We start from the raw sequence: 23,118 nt of genomic DNA, 5'->3' as shown, positions 1-23,118 counted from the left end.
AGGCAAGATTCAGGAGGAAATACAGCTCAGAGCCATCACAGGCTGCTGCTCTGGGGCCCAGGGGAAGAAGCTGGGGGCCCTCATGGACTGTGTGGGGCCACTGTGTTTACAGAGGCCAGACTGGATGCTCTGCAGGCTAGGCTGCCTCCACCTCAGTCCCTACTTGTGGCTGTAACAGGCTCCACCTGTCCTCTCCCCAAGTCCTTGCCTGCTTCAGGCTGTAGTAGCAAGTGGACAAATGAGCCAGCTAGAGCTGGACTCTGGTCCCTTTATTGAGAGTAAGGCCAGTGGGTCCATCCAAACAAAAATAAATTTCTTTTTCCCAAAGCCTGCCTGCAGGCTGGGGCACCCAGCATGTCCTGGCTGGTGCCCATAGCTGCCCCACCCCAACCCCCATAGCACAGGTCTGGCTCCCTTGGAGTGACAGGATGCTGGCTGCTCAGTATCTGGAGATCCTAGGTGGAGCAGGGAGGTGAGTCCTGGTGGATTCCCTCCACCCCCAACAGGGCTAGCCCCAATATCCATGGTCTGTGTTGTGCCCCTGGGGCTTAGTCATCGGTCAGGGTGATGACGTCGTACTCGATGCCCTGGTGTTGCAGTTGTTGGATGTGTTCAGGCACTGTCTCCTCTGTGCCATACAGGCCCTGGGCTTGGGCCATGGCAGCATCAGCCACCGCTGCCAGGGGAGGGGAAAGGATGGTGAGCTGAGGCTCCAGAAGCTGGGCCTGGGCCCCGGGCCCCATGGTCTTCAGGGTCCAATACTATACCTGTGACAGCCGAGTGTGCTGCAGCCTCTAGCTGGGCCTGTGTGACGAGCTGCTGGCCTGGGGACACCGGAACATACTGGATCTGGAGGGGAAAAGCCAATGAGACCTGGCCTTTGAAGAGCCCTGCCCATGCCTCAGCTTCATCTGGTTCCCCAAGGGCCCTACCTGGGACTCCTGGAGAAATGGAGCTCCTTGTTCGTACTGGATGTGCGTGATCTGGCCCTCCTGTACCTGGAGAGAGGAAGCCAACCCGGTGATCCTAGAAGGAGGTTGTCCATGCTCCTCACATCCCATTCTCACCCGAGGCCTGGCCTACCTGGATGTGATGGCCCTCTGGGACCACAACATATTCCTGAGGGAGCAGGTGCTGAACTCCGTCCTGAGAAATGATGTACTGTACCTGGAGGGTGGAGAGGCAGGTGCTAGGGCAGAGGGACCAGGGACACCACTGGCCGTTGCAAACACTCATCCTGGGAAGGGTGGCTTGGAAAGTATTGCTCCTCCCCAATGTGGGGCCTGGCGGAGGGGCACTCACAGCTGAGGTGTTCAGCAGTAGCTCACCTGGTTGTCGGAGGTCACCAGGTGCTGTACTGTCTGGCCATCTGCTGTGGTGATCTCTTGGATGTAAGTGGCTTCCTCCTGCCACAGCCAAGCCAGCTCTAGCCTCAGCTCTCCATGTGCCCCACCCCTTCCCTTGACCTGCAGGCAGGGCCCCCAGTGCAGGCTCTCACCTGATTGGTCACTGTCTGCTCCTGGGCCACGATGATGTGTTCCTGGCCCAGTGCCTGCTGTAGCTGCTCTTGGCCCAGGACCCCATGACTGGACTGGAGTGCGGCTGGGCAGAGAGGGGAGGGCGTTCACTCAGGGGCTCCAGGAAAATCTGAAATGCCCCGGGCCCCACCACAGCCCAAGGGTGCTCTCTAGGGCAGAGGCGTAAGTGCCTGGTCTACCCTGGGTGCCCTGGGGCAGCTCACTGTGCAGTGTGGCCAGTGTTTCGTCATCACTGTTCAGGATGATGGTCTGGGTGGGGGTCCCAGCTGGGGCCCGGGCAGTAGGGGTCCCTGCCTTTCTCCCATCAGGACTATGTAGCCGCTGGATGTGAAACTTGAGGTGCCCGTTCCGGTTAAAACTGCAGGGGAAGGACAAAATTCTCAGGGGTGGCCCTACCATGCATGCCCGGCCGCCCCAGCCTGTCTATACCCAGCCTCACCGCTGCCCGCAGAGGTGGCATGAAAAAGGCTTCTCGTTGGTGTGGGTCAGCATGTGCCGCCGCAGGTCCTTCTTGTTTTTGGAGGCAAAGCTGCACTGGCTACACTGGTGGGGCCGCAGGCTTGAGTGCTGCACCATGTGGGCCTGCGGAAGGGGCAGAGTAAGGGGCATCAGCTGGGTCCGGACGGACAGCAGTCAGGGAACATGTCCTCTGAGGTGAATCAGGAACTGGGCAGAGTACAAACCAGACCGAGATTTGGTACTGGTTACCTGGGAAAAGCCAGAGGCTCTGTCATTAGGTCACTGGGAAAATCCTGCCCCTGCTCTCAGATGCAGCTTATCCATAAGGGTACAGGTAGGGACAAAAGGACCTCTAGCCATCTCCCCCAGCCCTGACATTCTCGGGCCCTGGGCCCTGCTCCCTCACTGAGGTAGTGTGAGGATTCAGTGTGTGGTTGGATCTGGAAACAAAATCCTTGGGTGAAGGGGTTTTTGGGAGGGAGCCCCCCAAATTGGATCATGAACCTGCCCCAGAACCTCCCTTGAACTCCGCACCCTCCGTATTCTGAAAGACTCGAATTTTCCTAAGCATAATATATGCGGGCCCACCTCCATGACATCTCCTAGCATGCCAAGTCCACAGACATGTTCTTTGCCTGTGCTCTGCCATGTGCATGGTGCACTCTGGGGACAGTGTCAGGCATCAGTCATGTCTGGTCTCTCCCCAGACTGAGCAACTGGAGAAACTTGCCGAGTTATCTCTAACTAGAGAGGGCTGGCTCAAGGGGGCACTCAGTCAAGGTTTGTGACAACGGAGCACAGGGAACAGCACCTACCCGGACCTCAGGCCATTGGCGGGCGCTGAAAGGGCAGTCCGGGCACTTGAAGGCACTCGGCCCGGCATGGGCCCGTTTGTGACTCTCCATCTCAGCTCGGCCATAGAAGGCCTCGGCACAGATCTTGCAGGAAAACTTCTTTGACGCTGCAGATGGTGGGGAGGCGGGCACTACCAGGCCCAGGGCTTTACTAGTTGTCGGAGGTGGGGAGGCAGAGCCTTGGGGGTCTTCTACCAGGTGGGTTCTGGCTGGAGATGGGGGCTCAGGGCCGTCTCTGGATGGCCCCCCACATTGTAGCAGTGGCCACTTGGCTCCAGAGGCTAGGGCATCAGAACTTGGGAAGGAGATGGAGCCATCTGCAGTCAGCTGTGGAGATGGGAGCATGAGGCACGGAGGGAGGGAGAGATGGGAAGGGAAATGGGGTGTGGTGAGCTACCCAGCCTCACCTCGATGTGATGCAGTTGGGTCCCATCGGCTGCCATGATGTAGTGCGTGCCAGCTTCTTTCAGGGTGTCACTCACAACCACAGCCTGGGCTGCCTCTCCTGGGGGCTCCTCACTGGGCAGAGAGGAGAGGAGGGTGAGTCAGGGTACTAGGAGGGGATAGAGGACCCCAACAAAGTCATCAACTGAGGGGTGACTGCACCACAGATGGATCCCTGGATTAAATCCTGGCCCCTTTGCCAGCCGAACTTCTACTGTCTCTGTCATTCGTGCTGTGTCCAGAGAATTGTCTTGCTCACAAGTGGTAATCCTGCCCCTTGATGGGCATGATGGAGAGTGGGGGTGGATGGCCTGAGGGTTCCTAAATCTGGTCCAGTTAGAGAGGTGGGGCTGACAGGGACCATAGCCCAAGAGTAGAGGGAGATGCTGAGATGACTGCCCAAGTGCAGGCCTAGCCAGACTTCCATCCCAACTACATAGTTTGGTGCTTGAATCCAGGGCTTCCTCAGATTGCCCAGGGGTTTGGTCAACAGATGAGATATAAACAATTCTGCCCCAAATTCACTCTGTGGAGTAAGCCATGAGCAGATGCCAGGCCTCCAATGCCAGCAAGGGGCCAGAGTTCATTCCAAAGGTCAGAACTGGAAAACACCTTCAGGAATCGTTCAGAACAAAGAGCACGAGGACTTTGGAACCAAAGGGAGCAGGGCTAAAATCCTCACCTATGTGGCTGACCTTAGAGTTATTTTACCTCCTTAGCTTGTTTCCTCATTTGTAAAGTGAGGAAATGTGGATCTCACAAGAATGGTGTAGGTAAGTTCACAAATGCCAAGTGCCTGGAACATCTAAGTGGCCGAAAGATCACTTTTGACCTCCTGAGGAAGATACCTCTCCCCTATGGTACAATCACTTTATGTATGCACTAGATGTCCAGTGCATAAATTCGTGTATGGGTGGGGTCCGGCTGGTGATCAGGGTGGGGAGTTGGGAGGAGGAGATGGCTGGAGGTTGGCTGGCAAGCCAGCCCATCCTGATCAGGGTTTGATCAGGGCCCAATAGGCAGGGCCAGCCAGTGGGGAGGGGCTGTGGGCAATTGGCTGATGGGCCCCGCACCCAATTGGTGTGTGTGTGTGTGTTGGGGCGAGGGGGGGCACCCAATCCAGGGGGTGGAGAGGGGGTGGCCCACAGGCCAATTGGGGGTGGGGCTGGCCATGGGGAGGAGCTGTGGGCTGGCTGGCCCTAGCTCCAAATGGGGTGGGTGGGGCTGATTCAGGGCAGGGGGTATGTGGAAGAGGGAAGAGGGGAATGGGGAGAGGGAAGGGGAGGGGGGGACCCCCCCGGAAGTGGTTGGCAGGCTGGCTCTGCCCCTTATTGTAGTTGGGGGGGAAGGGGGTTGATCAGGGCAGGGCAGGCTAAGGGAAGGGGCTGCAGGAGGTTGGCTGCCAGCCCCACCCATGACCAGGCCCATTCCCTGGCTGCAGTGGGTGTCATAGCAACCAGTGGTCATAGCACCTGGTCATTCTGGTCGTTAGTGTTCCGGTTGTTGGCTTTTAATACATCTATATCTATATATCTATATATCTATATCTATCTATCTAGATAGAGTAGGATTTTTACCTCCTACCAACTAGGTGTGAATGGGCAGGGTCTTCTTGACTCCGTGCTGCATGACTACAAAATGGCTGAAGGGGTCCTTGCAGGTGGCAGGCCTTACCTATAGGGTGTGCCAGGAGCTGATGTCCCCTCTTCCATAGGGGGTGCTGTGATGACACTGTACCCAGCCCCGCCGAATGGACTGGGTGCCAGGGTGATCTGCTGTAGGTCAGAGGGGCCTAGCTGGTTCTCGGCTGCCACATCGTCCCCCGGCTCTGCGACGTGGAGGGTTACCACTTGTGGAGCTGCACTTGCTGAGGAGAGCTGCCCACCAGGGGATGCTAACTGTGCTTCCGCATCCTCTGACTTCACCACGGCCACCTGCAACAGCACAATGCATTCTGAGCAGGTCTGTGCCAAAGAAGCTAGTGTTCAAGCCTCTTTCCTATCTCAAAGCTCACCCAGGCTCTGGGCAGATCGTGCTGCCAGCACTCATTTGCACAACCCTAACTTTGTGTTCCTGCCAAAACACAGCCTGCCTTTCCAGATCCCACCCAGCTGCTGGAATTACACTTAACAAGAAGAGGGTCCAGCAATACTAACCCCCCAGGGGCATTGGGCAATGTCCGGAGACATTTTTTGGTTGTCACAATTGGGGGCAGGCAGGGTGCAATAGGAATCCAGCAGGTAGAGGGCAGGGATGCTGCTAAACATCCCAGGATGCACAGGATGGCCCCGCAACAAAGAATCATCTGGCCAAAGTGCCAACGTTGAGAAATCTTGGGGTAGAGGGACAAGTGGCAAACCACTTAAGAAAAAAATAGAGTGTGATCTCAGATCTCACTCCAAAGTCTGCTTCAAATGGATTAAAGACTAAATATAATAAAACTCTAAATATGTGAAGAAAAAGTGTGGATAATTTTATAATCCTGGGGTAGGGAGATTTTTCTAATTATGACAGAAATATGCTACAACCTAGAACAAAACAAATCATAAAATGAAATCAGGAAACAAAGAAACTGGGGGTGTGTGATTGGGATTTAACAATTCATATGAGAGATAAAAGTTGGACTTCCTTTATATACAGAGCTCTTGCAAAGGAATAAAAAAGACTTAACAATTCAATTTAAAAATTAATACAGGCCGAGACAGGTTTGGCTCAGTGGATAGAGCGTCGGCCTGCGGACTGTAAAGGTCCCGGGTTTGATTCTGGTCAAGGGCATGTGCCTTGGTTGCGGGCATATCCCCAGTGGGGGGTGTGATCGATGTCTCTCGCTCATTGATGTTTCTCTCTGTCTCTCTCTCTCTTCCTCTCTGTAAATAAACAATAAAATATATATTTAAAAAAAAAATTAATACAGGACACCCAGAAGACAGAGAAGAAATAAAATGGTCTATGAACATACAGAAGTTCAATTTCATTTATAATTGCAAAATTATAAATTATGACCATGAAATATACTTCTATTACACTGAAGAAATTTATAAAGACTGATGATACCCATTGTTGGCAAGAGCATAGAGAAACATGCTCTAGGGGTGGTCATATAATTTGGCATATCTTTTTGTGAGGCTTTATACCTCAAGACCCACCAATTCTACTTGTAGGTTTTTTATTTTTATTTTTTAAATAAAAGGTTATGAGCACCTGAAAATGTATGTGCACTAAAGCACTGCCTTGAATTAATGAAAAACTGGAAACAACTCAGCTAATAAAGGACTGACAAGTAAATGTTAGGACATCGGTCTGATGGAAGGATGTGGAGATGTGATGTGGAGATGTTGAGGAGACCTGTATATGCTTGTCAGGCCAAGCCCCCCACACTGTTATTGAAGAAGACAGGTTATTGATGAGATGACTAGTGTGACCCCATTTTTTTAAGGAACAAAAGGTCTGTTAGTGTGCACATGGACAAAACTGGAGATATGCTTATTAACCTGCTAACAGTGGGAAGGGAGGAAAGTTAAGAACTTTCACCTTATTGTAGGCCATACGTTCATTTTGTTTTTTTTACAAGCATATAGTTTTGTAATTTAAGAAATGCATTATACTGGCACGAGAAGAGCAGACAGGTCAGTGTGTGTGGGAATCTAGAGAATGATAAAGGGACATTTCCAACCACTGGGGAAAATTATTTGATATATTAAACTGGACAACTTTTGGAAAAAATATTAAGTTAGTCCCCAACCTTTCTGCATACACCAAAAATAAAATGAAATGAAGATTTAAGTGTAAAAAATGAAACCCTAAGAAAAAAAGTCCAAATGAATTTTATATAGTCTTGGGGTGAAGGAGGCCTTTCTAGGGATGAATACTAAAGGCAAAAACGATTAAAGACTGATACACTTAACTATATAAAAATGTAAAACTTCTCTACACCCCCAAATGCCTCAAACTAAATCCTATGAAGATTTCCGGGTGCAACACCAGGCTCCCTCCTCCATGGAGTTTTGTCTGTTTCCAGCCCCTAGCAGCATGTTACCGCTCCAAGCTATTGAAATTGATCATCTCACATATTCTACATCTTTTCAAGAGGCTGGGAGACAGAAGGTACACAACTTCTCTCTGCCTTGTAGAAGTGCAAGGAGGTGCAGAGGGAGAGGAGATGGGGATAAAGGTGATCCCGAACAGCTGGATGAAAGAGGGAGAAGATGATGAACTCGGGAGTGTGGGCTTGAGGTGCATGGATAAGACAGAGGTTTGGGCGGGAGAAAGCCCCCCAGTCCTCAGGCTGTAGGAGGTGTCATGAATGAGGGCACTAGGTTAGGTGGGAAGCTAGTTCAGACCCACAGGCACAGGGTAGCCACAGAGCCAGGAGAACAGGCCCTAGAAGGCATGGGGAGCAGTGAACACTGCTCAGCATTGCAGAGGTTGCTGGTGACTCTGGAGCGATCCTCTGCCCTCCCTGCCCTCCTGAAGCCGCCTTGGCACAGCTGGTGCCCCTCCTGTGCACGTTACTCACTGGTTGTCAGCGGATCTGTCTCACCCACTAACTGCGAGCTCCCCACGGGTGCAGCATGTCTGCTTCATCACTCTCCTCTCTTCCCAATGTTAGTGAAGAGGAGGTCCCCTGGTGGCTCACCTGCAGGGCAGCACCCCCCAGCTCCCGCTGAGCACTCATGTTTAGCAGCAGATCCAAAGCTGTCTGTGTGGCCATGGCGGCTGACTCCTCAGCTCCTGGGTTGGTGGGACCTGAGACTTAGAAAAGGCTGTAAAACTGGCACCAACACCCTCCCCATCTTCCAGCACGAGCCCTGCCCATGCCCACACGCTGGCTCCCACCCTTCCTCAGAGCTCACCTTGCTGGTAGATGATGGTGGTGCCACCCAGGGTGTCAGAACAGAGCAATGAGGGGTTCTCAGGTGACTGGAAAGGTGCTGCCTCCGGGGGAACCTGCAGGGCGGGGACAGGACCAATCCTGAGAGAGCAGCTCAGATTCCAGTGCCATGTACTGCGCATCTTCTTTGTATTGGGCATTTTATATGTGTCGGCTTGTTTCATCTTCACAACCACTTTTAAATTAACAGCTCAATGTTACAGATGAACTGACTGAGGCTCAGAGACGTGAAATATCTGGCTTACGATCTCACAGTTAGTGAGTAGCAGAATTGGGACTTGAACACAAGACCGAGTCCAGAGCCCGTGTTCTATCAGCACATGGTGATGGTCCATCTTTTGGTGGGGGAGTGAAGAGGCTACATGCTCAGCCACAGGACTGTATTTCTTAGCCTCTCTTGCAGTTATGTAAAGTGTGGTCACATGGCTGAACAGGAGTTTCTGGTAAAGTTCACAAGGAAGACAGGTGGATAGATGGCAGACATCCATTTTGCCCCTTCCCCATCTTGTCTAGGATGTGGCTAGGAAGGCTGGAGCTCCTGCAGCTATAATGAAGCATGGCAACCACAAAGATGGAAGGGGTTTTCCTAAGAGGGCTGTGAAAAAATACAGAGGGCTTGGTCCCTAATGACTGACCATGGAGACGCCACACCAGCCCTAGAGTGATCTTAGGATTTCCTTTATATGAGAAAATAAACCATCATCACGATTAAGCTGCCGATATTTCCCCCTCTATTACTAGCACTGGACAGCCACCCCTATTTTGAGCTTAGGGTTGGCATGTCTATGCCTCAGCTACTCTACCACAATCCAGAGGCAGGGGTCACTTTGTTGCACCCATTGTGCAGATGAGGATGCTGGGAGAGGTGACGTCACACTGTCATCCTGGTGAGTGCCCCAAGCCCTTCCTGTCTGTTGTCTGCTTGGCTGAGCTTACCTCGCGAGGTCCTGGGGGGCTGGAGGGTGGTCCAGGGGCCACACTGTGCTGCTGCTTCAGCTCTTCAATCTGCTGCAGAGAGAAGAATGGGCGGCGGCGGGAGGGGGGCTCCTCCGGGTGGCGCTGTCCCCATTCCTCGAAGCTGCTTGCATGTCGGCACCGAACGTGCAGGCGCAGATTCTTCTTGTGCCGCGTGCTGAAGTGGCAGTACTCACAAGCAAAGGGCTTGGCCCCTGTAGGCACATGTGGGGGATGCTAGTGCCTACCCCCCCCCTCATCCATCCTCCCAGAGAAACCTTCACCACCCAAGGACCTCTCCAACTCCCCCATTCCTTTCTGCGCTCAGACACATGCGCTGCCCATGGTGGTGAGCCAGGACAGAAACAAACCTGTTTGCCCTCTGCACTCAAGCCTTCCTGCCAGTGCCTACTTAAGGTCACATGATAACACCCTCCTCTTGTAAATCACCAGCTCCCAGGGAAACAGAAATCTGGTGAAGGAGCCCCTGGGCTTCCTTTCTCTAATCTTCCCTAGTGTGCCTGCCAGAGGGCTGGGAACCAAGGAGAATAAAAACCAACTGTTGTACACCTTCCATGGGCAAGCACAGACTGATGATCTTTCTGCTGCTTCATGTCCTGAGGGCAGGGCCTAACTAAGACCCATCTCTAGCCCAGTGCCCAGCACAGACAGGGCCAGAGAACAAGTGGAACTCACTTTTATAACCACCAAGCTGTAGTTCTGTTCCCCCATTTCACAGCTAAGGAAGGCGCAGAGAAGGAAAGTGACTGGCCCAGGGCAACCCTGAGAGCAGTGGGCTGAGCTGGAACTAGCACTGAAGTTAGAATGGCCCCCGAAAAGGGGATTCCCTTTACAATGGAGGGGCTCCAGCTGCTCAAGTGGCTGCAGGAGAGGAGGAGGTCTGACTGGGGACCAGGGCAAGGCGAGGGCTGACAGGGAGGGTGACTAGCCTGACCTGTGTGCTTGACGGCCACGTGAGATAGCAGGAAGTCCTCGCGGAAGGTGCGATAGGCGCAGAAGCTGCATTTGAAGGGCTTGTCACTGACATGGGACAGTTGGTGGTTCAGCAGCGCCTTCTTGTCATCACAAACAAACTCACAGAACTCACACTTGAATCTGGGGGTGGTCAGAGGAGGGCAGCTCAGCAGTGGGGTGGGGGTGGGGTTTGCTCCAGCCCCAGAGGCCTCCCAAGGGACATACCTGCGGTTGGCGACAGCCTGGATATGTGTGAGAAGGTGCATCTTGAAGGTGTAGCGCTTCTTAAAGGACTTCCCACACTGAAAGGGATGGGCTGAGTTGGGTGATGGATCACCTAGGGAGGCCTCTTGCCCCCATCCCTGCCCAGCCCTTGGCCCCAGCTACCTTGTCACACATGTGGGGCTTCTCAGTGCTGTGTGTCTTCATGTGCTGTGTGAGTCTCTTCTGCATGGGATAGACACGGCCACACACAGGGCAGGGGAAGGAGCTCAGCTTTGGGGTCTGAGGAGGGACAAGAGGGGGTCAGCTGGTGAGATCTTGCTTCTTGGCCCCACCCCCCAAGCAGCTCTGCAGCAGGCTCCCTTCCCAGGCCAGGCCCAGACTTACGGGATCTGGCCTCTTCTTCCTGGAGAAGAAAGGCACAGGAGTTAGACCATCGCTTCTCCTAGCCCACCCAGTCCACTCAGACCCAGTCTCAGCCCCGAGGGTCCGACTGCCCACCCAAGCCCCTTTCTTTTCGTTTGCTGGGGAAATGCTAAGAGGTCTGCACGTCACTCCATTTGGGAATGGTGTATTCTTTCTCTCAGTCACAAAGTACATTTTGAAGTTCTGAGAAGTCCCACAGGAAAGAATGCTATTGTACTAGTCGGCTGACCTGGTGTCCCCTTCCTTTTTATTTTCTGAAGAAAACCTATAAGCACCTCGGAGAGCTGGCTTTCACACACACATGGTTTTAGATCTGAGGACTTATAAGAACTTTTACAACATAATATGTGGCCCAAAAGTTGGATTTTTGCATCACAGCCCCACTTGCTGACCAGAGTCAGCTGACTGTTGAAAAATTCAGTTGCCACGACTGATCAAAAACTGAATGATGTAAGATGTGAAAGAATAAAACCAATAATGTAAGTTTATAACCTTGTTTCACTAGCAACCCTTCTCCTTTCATTTTACTTTTAAAATTATTTTTTAAATATATTTTTATTAATTTCAGAGAGGAAGAAAGAGGGAGAGATAGAAACATCAATGATGAGAATCACTGATTGGCTGCCCCTTGCATGTCTCTTATTGGGGATGGAGTTTGCAACCCTAGCAAGTGTCCTTGACCAGAATCGAACCCAGGACCCTTCAGTCCGCAGGCTAATGCTTTATCTATTGAGCCAAACCGGTTAGGGCAATCCTCCTCCTTTTAAGAACCCTGCAAGTCTTTGGTTCATACCGAGGACTGTTCTCTGACTTGCAAATCATACACAATAAAATTATCTTTTAATTAATTTTTGTTAACAGATCCATCTAGTGGATCCCTGTTCCCCACCTCTGCTCACTGGTCCTCCTGTGAAGCTGAAGGTCTAATTTAATTCAGCGAGCAATCACTAGGCTCCTAAGGTTTTTTTTGTTTTGCCTGTACTTGTCCTAAGTCTGCTCTCTCAGTACCATGAAAGATGAGTGTGGACCAGGAGTCTGAAAAATCTTTCGATCCCAACAATGTCCGTCTCCATTTTATAGAAGGGAAATTAAAGCTTGTAGCTGGGAAGAGACTAAATAAAGGACCTCAAGGCCCTGCCTGCTCCTGCTCTGTCTGAGCCAAGTGGTCAGGGATAAACCGCCTTGCTTTCCAAGGTTTATATTGTGCAATGAGTGGCCTGGCCCTGAGCTGGTACAAACTGGAACCATTGTTATTCTGGGCTCCCACTGTCCCACCCTGTCCCCATCCCATCCACATCCACTGACCGGTCCCGGCTGTGCACGGCTGCATGCCGGATAACGTCTTTCCTGTAGACACTGGTGTAGCTGCATTCATCACACTTGTAGGGCTTACTGCCTACATGGTTGAACATGTGCTCCTGGGAGAGAGGCATAGAGATAGTGGATTGGGGCTCAGATTCCCCTCCTGCCACACCTCACCTGTGCCCACAGCTCTAGAACTGCCATGGGAGCAGGCTCGAAAAAAGAGGAGTGCTGCCAGTGCTGGGGCCTATGAGGGCTGGGGACCCACCCCATCAAGCAGACCTGCTCTGCACCATTTGATAGAGGAGGAAACAGGCTCAGAATGAAGAGACTTGCTGAGGTCCCACAGACCTTGTGAACTTGAAGTTGAATCCAGGCAGCACAGCTCCACAGTCTATGCCTTCCCCACTGCAAGATGGGATAGCCACCCCTGCCCTCACCACTGGGTTTCCAGAGAAAACTTCCAGGTCAAAGGGCGCTGTCTGAGGAAGCACTGTGTGCAGAAAGCACAGGGGCTCTGGCTGTTTTTCCTGAGAAGCCCCCAACCCCAATAATAGCCAACTTGCTGCTTCACTTTGGTCCAGCCAAGCTGTGGTTCCTTGGTCGGTAAAATGGGATTGTTGACACCTAACAGGGACCTCCTGGGGCTGCCTCAAGATGCAAGGCCTGAGTACTGGGCCCCTCTCATGAGACACATTACTGCCATCTGCTGAAAACCTTTCTAACATACTGCACTAGAAAAAACCAACTTTACTGCCACCTGCTGGCAATGGTGGTGAACAAGCAAATCTGTAAAGTCCCCTACACAATAGCACACCTGAAGATGCTGTGCTGCTGTGCAGTGTGCGATCTGCAAAACCGCCCAGGGCAGCCCAGACACGTGCCCCGTGAAACAGCAGGAGAGGGTGCCTGGAAGGCCCTTCTACCTCCACTCCTCGGTGCCACCAGGCTTTTGTCTTTTCTCATCCAGCCTCCCTTCCTCCCACGCCCTGTGCCTTCCCCTTCCCAGCTACTCTCCTTTCCAGCTGCAGCTCACACCTTGAGCGAGGACCAGCGGCGTGAGCGATAGCTGCACTGAAGGCACTTGAAGAGCTGGGGGTCTCCGGCCTCATGGGAGTTTATATGAAAGCGCAGGTCCTCGTGGGACAGGAAGCGGGAGCCGCAGATGCGGCACAGGAAGGGCCTCAGAAGCGGTTTGGGTGACTTGTAATAATACCTGCCAGGAGGGTGGTGAGGAGAGGTCTGGCTGGGTTGGGGCTGTCCGGCTGCCTCCCTGACCCCATCTCGTGCCCCTTACTTGCGGTATTTCTTGCCTAGGAAGCGCCTGGAGGGTCGGCCGCGGCGGCGGGGTGGGGCGTCGGGCTCTTCCTGGCAGGTGGGTGCTGCATTCTTTGCGTCCGACTGGCTCACGCTGGGCTCCACAGGGACCCTATCGGCCTTACCCAGGGCCACCAGGTGTCCTGGGCCTGAGGAGCTGGGCACCTCGGGGTCCTGTGGCTCTGGAGGGCTCTGTCCACTCTGGGAACTCACTAGAGGCTCTCCTTCCATACCTGCCACAGACATGTCAGGTCACAGATCAGCCACAACACACCAGGACAGGTGTGGACAGAAGAGACACAGGCCAGCCAAATACTTCCCCCCACATTCGGCCACCCTCCACTAACGGGCACATCAGGTCACAGCACAGACGCAGCCAGCTGGTGGTTAGAGTGCAGCAAAGCATGACTTAAATGTGACAGTCAGGGCAGCAGGGACCTAGGGACCTCTCAGTCAGGAGACCTGCATGCTAGGTTCAGCTCTGTAGCTGACTTGCTGTGTATCTTTAGGCAAAGCCAGTCCCTCTCTGTGTCTCATTTTCCCTATTTGGAAAATGAAGATAACAATCGCTTATCTAGTGATCTCATGAGAACATTCCAGTCTGGGAAGCAACAGCAGCACTTAAACATTGGTTTCTCTAGGGTAGCTGGAGGGCAGATAGGAGTGTCATATATTCAAACACATCAACAATATCTCAATACAACGTTTTAAAAATTAAAAATGACACAGACAGTGCTGGTAACATTCTGTTTCTTGACTGGGGTGCTAGGTTATATAGGTGTGTTCACTTTGAAAATTCACTGAGTTGTACACTTTCGATGTGCTTTTCCAAACATATATCTCAGTAAAAAGTTATTTTAAAATGAGACTAAAAAATAAAACAATTTCCTCCAAACTGCATGTACAAAGACAGCTACCATGTGCCTTTTGGTGCCTATTTATGACTTAAAGCAATCCTAAAAGACAGGTGCTATCACTAGGATTTACAAAAAGGGGATTCGAGAGGTGAAGTAACATGCTACAGGTCACACAGCTAGTACCATGCAGAGCTGGCATGAATGCCCATGAGGCATCCCAGCCTGTAATGCTCTAAGTTTGTGCTCCTTGGACAGTCTTAGGCCTCAACTTTGTTGTTATTTCAATAATAATACTTAAATATTACCTTATTAGTTCAGCTATAAAGACTCAACCTCTTCCTACTGTGACAACTTACCACCGAACAATCTTTTCATAAAGCTGATGTACTTTTCTTAACTCAGGGTTTTTCAAGCCTGGTCTCAGAGGGAGTTCCCCTCCATCACAGCCCACACAACTACACACAGAGGTTCTGATCCCAGCACCCAACTCCTACGGAAGCACCTGTGACTACATCTATGTCAATTGTTTTCCTGGCTCTCCTGGTTTGAGCCAGGCTATTCTCACTATCTCCAGGACTCCACAGAGGCAAGCAGGGAAGGTCACCCCTCAGCCTCACCCTCGAGTTCCCTTCCACGACCAAGTCTCACCCTCTGGGAGGCCTGAGGGTTCCAGGCAAGGCAGCTTCCGGGGCCGGCCAGGCCTTCTCCGGGATCTCAGTGTGCTGGGTGTGGGGCGTTGGGGTCGCAGTTGCCGGCCGCGGGGCTCATCCTCTGCGGGGTTGTAGTCACTATCCTCTGCGGCGACAGTGCGAGAAGGTGGGCATCATGCTGGACCCACCCTTTCAGCTCTGATCCCTTGCCCTGCTCCCCTGGGAAGAGGCCCACTTCCCCATCCCTGCCCACTCCTCTTTCATGCCCACCAGTGACGCCTCCTCCCGACGCCCTCCTGATGCCCCCAGGGCTGACTGCACATCCCTTTCCAGGCTCCTGCAGTCCTTCCTCTGCACCTTTCCTGATACCTACCACTGGCTTCTACAGCACTTGGCCATGATTTAGAAAAAGGCACTGCTTCCTAAGGACATTTTACAGACACTGTTAGGAAATAGTTGAAATAAACATTCAAGTCTATAAACGCTATGATTGTGCAAGATACAGTCTATGAAAATGCAGAAGCTATTGGCCGAATGTGGCTATTGAGTCCCTAAAATGTGCCTAGTCTAAACTGAGACATAATTAAGTGTAAAATACACACTGGATTCTAAAAATCAGTGTGAAAAAAGAGTAAAACGATGAATAATATTTTATAATGATTGCATGTTGAAATAATATTTTAGATATGTTGGGTAAATAAAATATACAATAAACTTAATTTCACCCTTTTTTACCTTAAAAAAAACACACAAAAAAAGGCCCTGGCTGGTATAGCTAAGCAGTTAGAGCATCAGCCTGTTTTGATTCCTGGGTTGTGTGTTCATGTTTGTTCCCCAACCCATCTCTCTCACATTGATGTTTCTTCTCCCCTTCCCTCCCCCACTCTCTCTAAAAATCAATGGAAGAAATATCCTCAGGGGAGGATTAATCAAAATATCTGTCTACAAAAAAGAAAAGTACCTATGTGGTTTTCATTCTATTTCTGTTGGATAAATTAGTTGTGGTTGGCACTTTTACGGTGCACAGCCCACACAACTACACACAGAGGTTCTGATCCCAGCACCCAACTCCTACAGAAGCACCTGTGACTGCATCTGTGTCAATTCTGTTTTCCTGGCTCTCCATGAGGGCCAGAGGGAGCCCAATATTTGTTGATGGGGGTGGAGGTAGCAGACCTGGAAGCCATGTGGCTTACCCTCTAGGTCATCAATGGCACCGGCATCTACAATGTCATCATCCTCTTCCTCCTCTGGCGCCTCTTCCTCTTGGGTCTTGGTCGAGGTACCCCACTTCCGTGGACGTCCCTTCTTAGCAGCTGGTGCTGGTGCTGCTGCTACTTGGGGGAAGGTGGGAGAGGTAAGACAAGCTTCCATGTCTGCCTCTCAGCACCCCATCCCGGCAGGTAAGCTGCTATCAATGTACCTCGACGGAAGTGTCGCTCCCGCATATGGCGTAATAGTGTGGTCTTAGTGCTACTCCGGTACTGGCACATCTTGCACTTGAACTGCTGTACTACCACCACCTCCATCATGGCCTCCAGGCTCTGTAGATCTGGCTCCTCAGTGCCAGAGGCTGGGGGAGGCTGTGCTGGGGAGCTGGGCGAACCCCGTGCCTCCTCAGATGGCTCCAGGCATGTGGATGTGGACGTAGGGCCGTCGGCCAGGGCCTCAATGGCTGCCAGGCTGTGGACTAGGGTGGAACTGGACATTGGCGACGCTATGGAGGCACCTGGGGATTGGTGAGGGAAGCAGAGGGAAGGGAAGTGGAGGGAAGGCTGGCCATGAGCTACAGCTGTCCTTCTCAGGCAGGCCCAGGGATCCTAGAACCCAACTCCTTATAAGAGTAACAGTGGGGAAACTGAGGCCAAGAGCAGTGGCTAAACTGTCAAGATCACACAGTGAGTTTGTGGCTAAGCCTCCCTCTCCTAGTCCAGCCCTCTGCAGGGCTTCCTTTGTCTGGAGCCTGGCGTCTTACCATCATCTGGTCCCTGCAGGATCAGGTACTGTGTGGTCTCGGCCCCACCGTCCTCAGCACTGGTTACAGTTATGCAGCCTAGACAGAGATGTGGGGAGGGAATTCTCAGCTGACACTGACAATTGCCATTGCCCACATTCATTCTGGTTTACCTGTGTGACTTCGAACCAGCTGCATCATCCCTCTGGGCCTCAGATGCCTAACCCCTGCCCATCCAGCCAGGGCAGGGCTATTGGGAAACCTGGTTTGTGTGCCATGATGACCCACAGTCATATAGATGCCAAGGCTATCCCAGCTAAACCTGGAGTCCCCCTCCTTCCTCTCCAAACTTCCCCAAGGTTAAGGGCCAGTTCCAGCACCAGTTCCTTAGGGTTGGCTTTCCAGACCATCCCAGGGCTTGTCCTTTACATGCATCATTAATAGGAGGTAGAGTTTGGGAAATCATGAGCTCTGGAATCAGACTGTATGAGCTCATGGCTCAACAGTTGCTAGTGACAGTGGGTAAATTATTTTACATCCCCTGTTCCTCAGATTTCTCATCTATACTGCAAGGATCATAGTAGCACCTATGTTTTGGAGTCCCTGGGGGATGAAGGAGCCAGTGGATATAAAATGTTTAGACAGACCTCAGTGTAAAGTTAGGCGTTACTGTTTCTGTATTTAAGGATCGCTTATTACATGCCAGACACTGTGCTAAGAGCTTTTCTGTGCTGCCTCATTAAGTCCTCACACCGTTTTACCACTATGAGGCAGGAGTTCCTGTTGCCATGTTACACGTTCAGAGTGGGAGAGTTATTTTCCCCAGTTTGCACAGCTGGGATCAGCAGAGATGGTTCTTCTGGACTCTGTAGGGAGGCCCCAGGGGGCTGACTCTTGCCACCCTCTTCCTGACTTACTCTGGATGAGATCTGGCCCGATGGTGGACTCGATGATCTTGTCAAAGGCTGAGCCCAGATCCGAGGAAGAAGCCGTGCAGTCGGACACCAGCATGTTGGGGTCTGGGAGGGCACTGGAGTGCACGAGAGCTTGGGGGCCACCGGTCCCCCCTGCCACTGGCCCATGGGACACAGAAGATGAATCAGGGAGGTAGCCATGGGGCAGGGGGTCCGTGCTTGAGCTGCTCTCAGACACCTCCTCCTGGGGGATAGGAAACAGGAAAAGAGGGCGTTTAGGAGCCAGGGATGGGGCAGGGCAGGCTACCACCCGCTAGGCAGAGCTCCTAGGCCCAAGCACATGGTGAGCAGTTACCCACACCTTCAGCCCCATTGAGTACCAGTGAGAGAAGCCCTCTAGTTGCAGAGCTCCCCAAGAACAAGTCCCAGGGTACCTGGCTCTGGCCAAAGGGCCCCACATACCCCACACCACAGCCAGGCATAGCTGTTTCCATTGCACTTTTTTATTTTTATTTTTTATTTTTAATTTTTTTTATTAAATTATTATCTGTGTACATATTTTAACATTGCCCCCCCCCATACTCCATTGCACTTTTGAATAAGCTATTCCCATTGCCTAAAAGGCTTCCCAGCATTACACCATGGCTACAGCCTACCCAGCTTTCTCCCTGCCATTGAGCTGGTACCTCTGCTTGGAAGCTGACTCTGACCGTGAAGGCCAAGTTAGGACCTCTCCATCTTCAGTGCTGCGGCTGCCTGTGTCCTGACATCACATCACTATTTCCTGTGTAGTGTAACATCTCCCAGATCAGGTCTGATCCTACCCTCCACAAGGGCTGGGGCCACATCTGTCTTGTTCCTGCTATATCACCAGAATCCAACCCAAGCTGGGCACATGTAGGCCTATCTCTGCTGAATTAACGGAACTCTGGACCCCAAAGTGGGGGCCACTGGGTGCACCACTATAATGTGATGTTTTGAAATTGATCACTGTCTTGCAGATAACAACGGCAATGGCTAATACTTGAGTGTTTATTATGTGCTAAGCACTGTTTTAATTGCTTTGCAAAATGAATTCCTTTAGTTCTTACAGAAACCCTATTGAGGTAGGTATATTCATCATTCCCACTTTACAGGCGAGAAAACTGAGATCAAGAAATTGGGTAGCTTGCTGAAGAGCACACTGGGGAGGGGGTCAGGAAGAAATGGTTTTACAAAGTGTTTGCAAGAGAACGTCTGGTGGGAGCTCAAAAACAGAGCATGCTCAGAAGCAAGTATTCCTGCTCCGTTTTACAGACAGAAAGACTGCGGCTCCAAGAGCTACTCTGTAAATAGGAGGAAGAGGCAAGACCGGAACCAGGATACCCACCTCCCAAAGAGTGAGGACAGTGGGTAGGGCGGTGGGTAGGTAAGACCACCGCCTATATTTGAATCCTGACTCTGCCAGCACTCTGTGCCTCGGGTTTCTCTTCTGTGAGATGTGGGAAAGAGTGGTATGTGCTTGACAAGGTTTGAGGTGCAAATGAGAAAATCCATGTTGGGGACTCACAGTAAACCAAAACCAAGTCTTAGTTACAAGCCAGCCTTGCTGGCCGCTTCCCCCTGGTTGCCAGGCGCTGGCTGCTGCCCGGGGTCCCTGCCTCCACCCCTGCCGGCCAGCACGGCCCATACCAGAGAGCTGCCGCCGCGGTCCGAGCTTTGCCCCACTTCGGAGTCGTCGGCCTCGGCGGGCCCGGGGGCTGCCGCTGCGTCGCTGCTGTCGGCGGACACGGCTTCCGAGGTGCCCACGCCCAGGCCGCTCTCGGAGGGCTCCTCGGGCTGGCCGGGCCCCGGGGCCGCGTCACTACTGCTCTCCACCTCGTTTTCCTCCATGGGCTCGGCGGGCCGCCCCGCAAGGGTGCGCAGGGTCTGGGGCCTTCACTCTGAGAGGAGAGGCGACAGGTGGGCCGCCTCACCGGCGCCGGCAACCACGGCCCACCACCCGGCGGCACCCGTGCGCCCATTTCGCTGACGAACAGACTGAGTCCCCCCCCCTCCCCCCCCGACCGGGCGGGCCTTTCTCGTAGGTAGAGAGGGAACCTTCGGGAAAACGGGGCCGAGAAGCCTTGCTTCCCAGTCCAGGGCCCTTCCCCGTCCCGGGGAGGTGGTCAATGGCGGTATGACCCTTCTCTCCTCCCCTCCACGATTTCCTCGGTGGACTTGCTCTAAGGGTCCCGCCGGGGCTCCGTGGTTCCGCCCTCCGGCATTCCGAGTTCCCCCGGGCGCAGGGCCGGTGGTACAGCCCGCGGGCCCCCTTGGTCAGTGGCTCGCTCCCCCTTTCCCTACTTCCTCGCGGAGGGGGCTGACAGCTACGGTCCCGGGGCCTGGCGACTAGGGGCTGTCCCCGGCGCTGCCTGCGCTCCAGGCCCGACGCCATCTTGTGGCGGCGCCGGGTTTCCGCTCAGGCAACTGCGAGAGCGACCAAAGGGCCTGGGACCCCAGGGCCCTATTCGGACAGCCCCGCCGGCGGGGACCTTGCTGCCGGGTGTTCCCGCAGTTTTGGGTCCACTTCAGGGCGGGGTGCAGTGGGGCGACCTGACTCTGTCCGACGCTTACCTGACGCTCCGGTGGCCGCGTTTCTCTCCGACTCCGGCATCGACGAGGTCGCCATCTTATTTTGCCTGCTGCGGAGGGACCCATCGGCCTAGCGTGGGCCGGAACTACTTCTTCCGGCGACCTGCAGAAAGACCGGTTTCCGGTGTGCCGGAAGGTGTCCCTGAGGCCACAAAGTCATAGTTGAGTCTGGAGAGGGGCTAGGATTTATAGGTCGCCTAGTATGGGTGACGGAGCCCGCTACGGGTTGGGGGACTACTTTCCCTCTCGGTGGAAGGTTACACAGGGAGTGGTGCGTCACTCCGCCGGGTTCCCACCTTGGGCCGCAGAACTGGGCGCGGCGAAGGCCGCCCTGCCGCCTGGGGGCGTGGCTCCCGGGGCCTGGCCACGCCTCTCCCGGAACAGCTCAGAAAAGCATGGGAGGTTTTGACTCGGATGTGGAGAAGTGTTATCAGTCATTTTTCCTGGCTTTTATCCGTTACTTAAGTTCGATGTGTTTTGGCAGATGGGGAACTTGTAATTCCTGTTGTACAGATGCGGGGGGAGGGGAGGAGAGGAGGGAGAGGGAACATTGAGGTCCTGGGATGGGATGTGGCTGGTCCAAAGGGGAAATGGAGACTAGGATTCCATACTTGGCCCTTAGTGAGCTTTGTATAATGCTGTAGTCCCCCTCTATTCCAGTGCCTTGTTTCCCAAGGTTTCAGTTACCCAGGGTCAACTGTTGGTCTGAAAATATTAAAATGGAAAATTCCAGAAATAAACAGCTCACAAGCTTTAAATTGCACGCTGTTCTGAGTGGTGTGATAGAATCGTGTGCCATCTGGTTCCTTCCTGGGATGGGGGTCCTGAGCATCCACCCTGTATATATCATACTTACCTTTTAGTCACTTAGTGGCCCTCTCATTTATCAGATCAATTATCAGAGAGGAAGGCCATGTTCCATAACGTTTATTACAATATATTGTCATAATTGTTTCCACCTTATTATTTATTGTTAATATCTTACTGTGTAATTTACAAACTAAATTACCTTTATTGTAGGTATGTATGTATAGCTAATTTACATGATCTATGTCCAAGGTTTCAGGCATCCATGGCTAATGGGCGCGCCTGCTGTCTATGTTGCACTGATAAAGTTGGAGGCCAGGACGTCCTCCACAGTCCTTCTCTGCTCGGTGTAGATGGTATAGATGTATTTAACGGTTTGCAGCCCTTCAGAAAGGTGGGCACCTCCTGATGCCTGAAATGCCATCTTTGGCACTACCCTCTGTTTAAGACTTTTTAGCATTTTGCAAAGGAGCCTGGTGCTCTGGTTTATCCCTTAGTCTCTTTGTTGCACAACTTATTTTCTTCATTTGAAAAATAAATTATTTTTTTTTTTGGGGGGGAGAAATCTTAAAATTCCTTTAAAGAAAATCTATTACAAAAGATAAAAGGTGTTTTGAGCTGTTGTAATTTGTATGCGCCTGAGCATGAGGGGGTTCCCTGGTCCTTTCATAGGAGCAGGTTCTGGCAGGAGGAATAGAGCACGAGGCCTCTGGGTGGACTTGGCTTCCTCTTTTCCCTCTGCCCCCCTCTGGCAGGACCAGGCCCCCCAGAGCAGAGAGTTGGGTCAACAGTGGCATAACGATAGGTTGATTTTGCACTCAACCGGTAGTTTTCCAACATCAACCTGATTCCTCGTTGGAGAGCCCCCCCCCAGCCCTCACCCCATGCTGATAGGATGCATCCTGCCTCAAGGATGTCATGGTACTCAGTAGTAGTCCCACAGTACCCATTCCTGGCCCTCGTCTAAGGCTCAGCCCTGAGCTTAGCCTTTGCCAGCAAATCACAAGATTGCAGAATGTTATCATACAGAAGGTAAAAGCCTCATCATGGGACAGAAGAAGAGCCCAGGGTCCAGAGAGGGGAAATCATGGTCCAAGGTCATGGCTCCTTGGAAACAACATATCAGAATTCTTCCATCACAAAGACAAGCAAGCCAACCCTGGTTTTGTGGCTGCTGAGCCAGGGCTCTTCCATATCAGAACATGCAATTTGTAGTTCTGGCCTCAGTTTTTTTTTTTTTTTTTAATATATTTTATTGATTTTTTACAGAGAGGAAGAGAGAGGGATAGAGAGTTAGAAACATCAATGAAAGAGAAACATCGATCGGCTGCCTCTTGCACACCCCCTACTGGGGATGTGCCCGCAACCCAGGTACATGCCCTTGACTGAAATCGAACCTGGGACCTCTCAGTCTGCAGGCCGACGCTCTATCCACTAAGCCAAACCGGTTTCAGCTGGCCTCAGTTTTGATGGGAAGACTTCTGGAAGCAGGGAAAGGCCTCAGAAGGACATTAAGTAAACCTTTTCAGAAAAATGCTGAGGAGAGGAGCCAAGAGGGGAAGACACCCGCACCAGTGCTTTGCTGTATCATGGTATCTATCTTAAGGGAGCAGGGGCCCAGCTGGTGTGACTAGTGGTTGAGCATCGACCTATGAATCAGGAGGTCACAGTTCGATGCCTGGTCAGGGCACATGCCCGGGTTGCAGGCTTGATCCCCATTGTGGGGTGTGCAGGAGGCAGCCAATCAATGATTCTCTCTTATTATTGATGTTTCTTTTTTTTTTTAAATAATTGATTTTGTACAGAGAGGAAGGGAGAGAGATAGTTAGAAACATCGATGAGAGAGAGTCATCGATCAGCTGCCTCTTGCACACCCCCTACTGGGGATGTGCCTGCAACCAAGGTACATGCCCTTGACCGGAATCCAACCCGGGACCCTTC

At 52.3% G+C, this 23,118-nt stretch overlaps 1 protein-coding gene across 7 annotated transcripts; it reads right to left on the bottom strand.

The window, feature by feature from the left end:
- Positions 1-248: 248 nt before the first annotated feature.
- ZNF335 (zinc finger protein 335) lies at positions 249-20,483 on the bottom strand. Of its 7 annotated transcripts, none has more exons than XM_084888321.1 (28): positions 20,353-20,483; positions 19,429-19,679; positions 17,761-18,001; positions 16,865-16,942; positions 16,313-16,618; positions 16,086-16,226; positions 14,888-15,034; positions 13,363-13,615; positions 13,104-13,281; positions 12,069-12,181; positions 10,725-10,743; positions 10,503-10,619; positions 10,341-10,417; positions 10,096-10,256; positions 9,123-9,355; positions 8,149-8,242; positions 7,932-8,047; positions 4,970-5,229; positions 3,259-3,370; positions 2,813-3,178; positions 1,978-2,120; positions 1,742-1,896; positions 1,499-1,602; positions 1,329-1,406; positions 1,084-1,167; positions 933-998; positions 768-849; positions 249-676 (listed from the first exon to the last, which is right to left on the bottom strand). In XM_084888321.1, the coding sequence occupies exons 2-28, from the start codon at positions 19,627-19,629 to the stop codon at positions 549-551; spliced, it is 4,053 nt and encodes a 1,350-aa protein (XP_084744447.1). In that variant the 5' UTR covers positions 19,630-19,679; positions 20,353-20,483; the 3' UTR covers positions 249-548. The 7 variants fall into 7 exon arrangements, with proteins under 7 accessions (XP_084744447.1, XP_084744448.1, XP_084744450.1 ...); XM_084888322.1 differs by having other exon boundaries at positions 7,932-8,041; XM_084888324.1 differs by having other exon boundaries at positions 7,932-8,026.
- Between the last annotated feature and the right edge of the window lie 2,635 nt (positions 20,484-23,118).

Source organism: Pipistrellus hanaki (assembly GCF_964339955.1).
Source record: "Pipistrellus hanaki genome assembly, chromosome: 6".
Lineage (NCBI taxonomy): Eukaryota > Metazoa > Chordata > Mammalia > Chiroptera > Vespertilionidae > Pipistrellus > Pipistrellus hanaki.
Note: the sequence above shows the minus strand (reverse complement) of the source record. Positions and strands in the feature narration are given on the sequence as shown.

Bases quoted from the DNA above. Each gene is read 5' to 3' on its own strand.
- ZNF335 (XM_084888321.1), bottom strand. From the start codon at position 19,629: ATGGAGGAAAACGAGGTGGAGAGCAGTAGTGACGCGGCCCCGGGGCCC. The intron at 18,002-19,428 runs GTATGGGCCGTG...CCTATCCCCCAG, and splicing joins ACCGCGGCGGCAGCTCTCTG to GAGGAGGTGTCTGAGAGCAG. The intron at 10,418-10,502 runs GTAGCTGGGGCC...CATCCCTTTCAG, and splicing joins AGCCCCACATGTGTGACAAG to TGTGGGAAGTCCTTTAAGAA.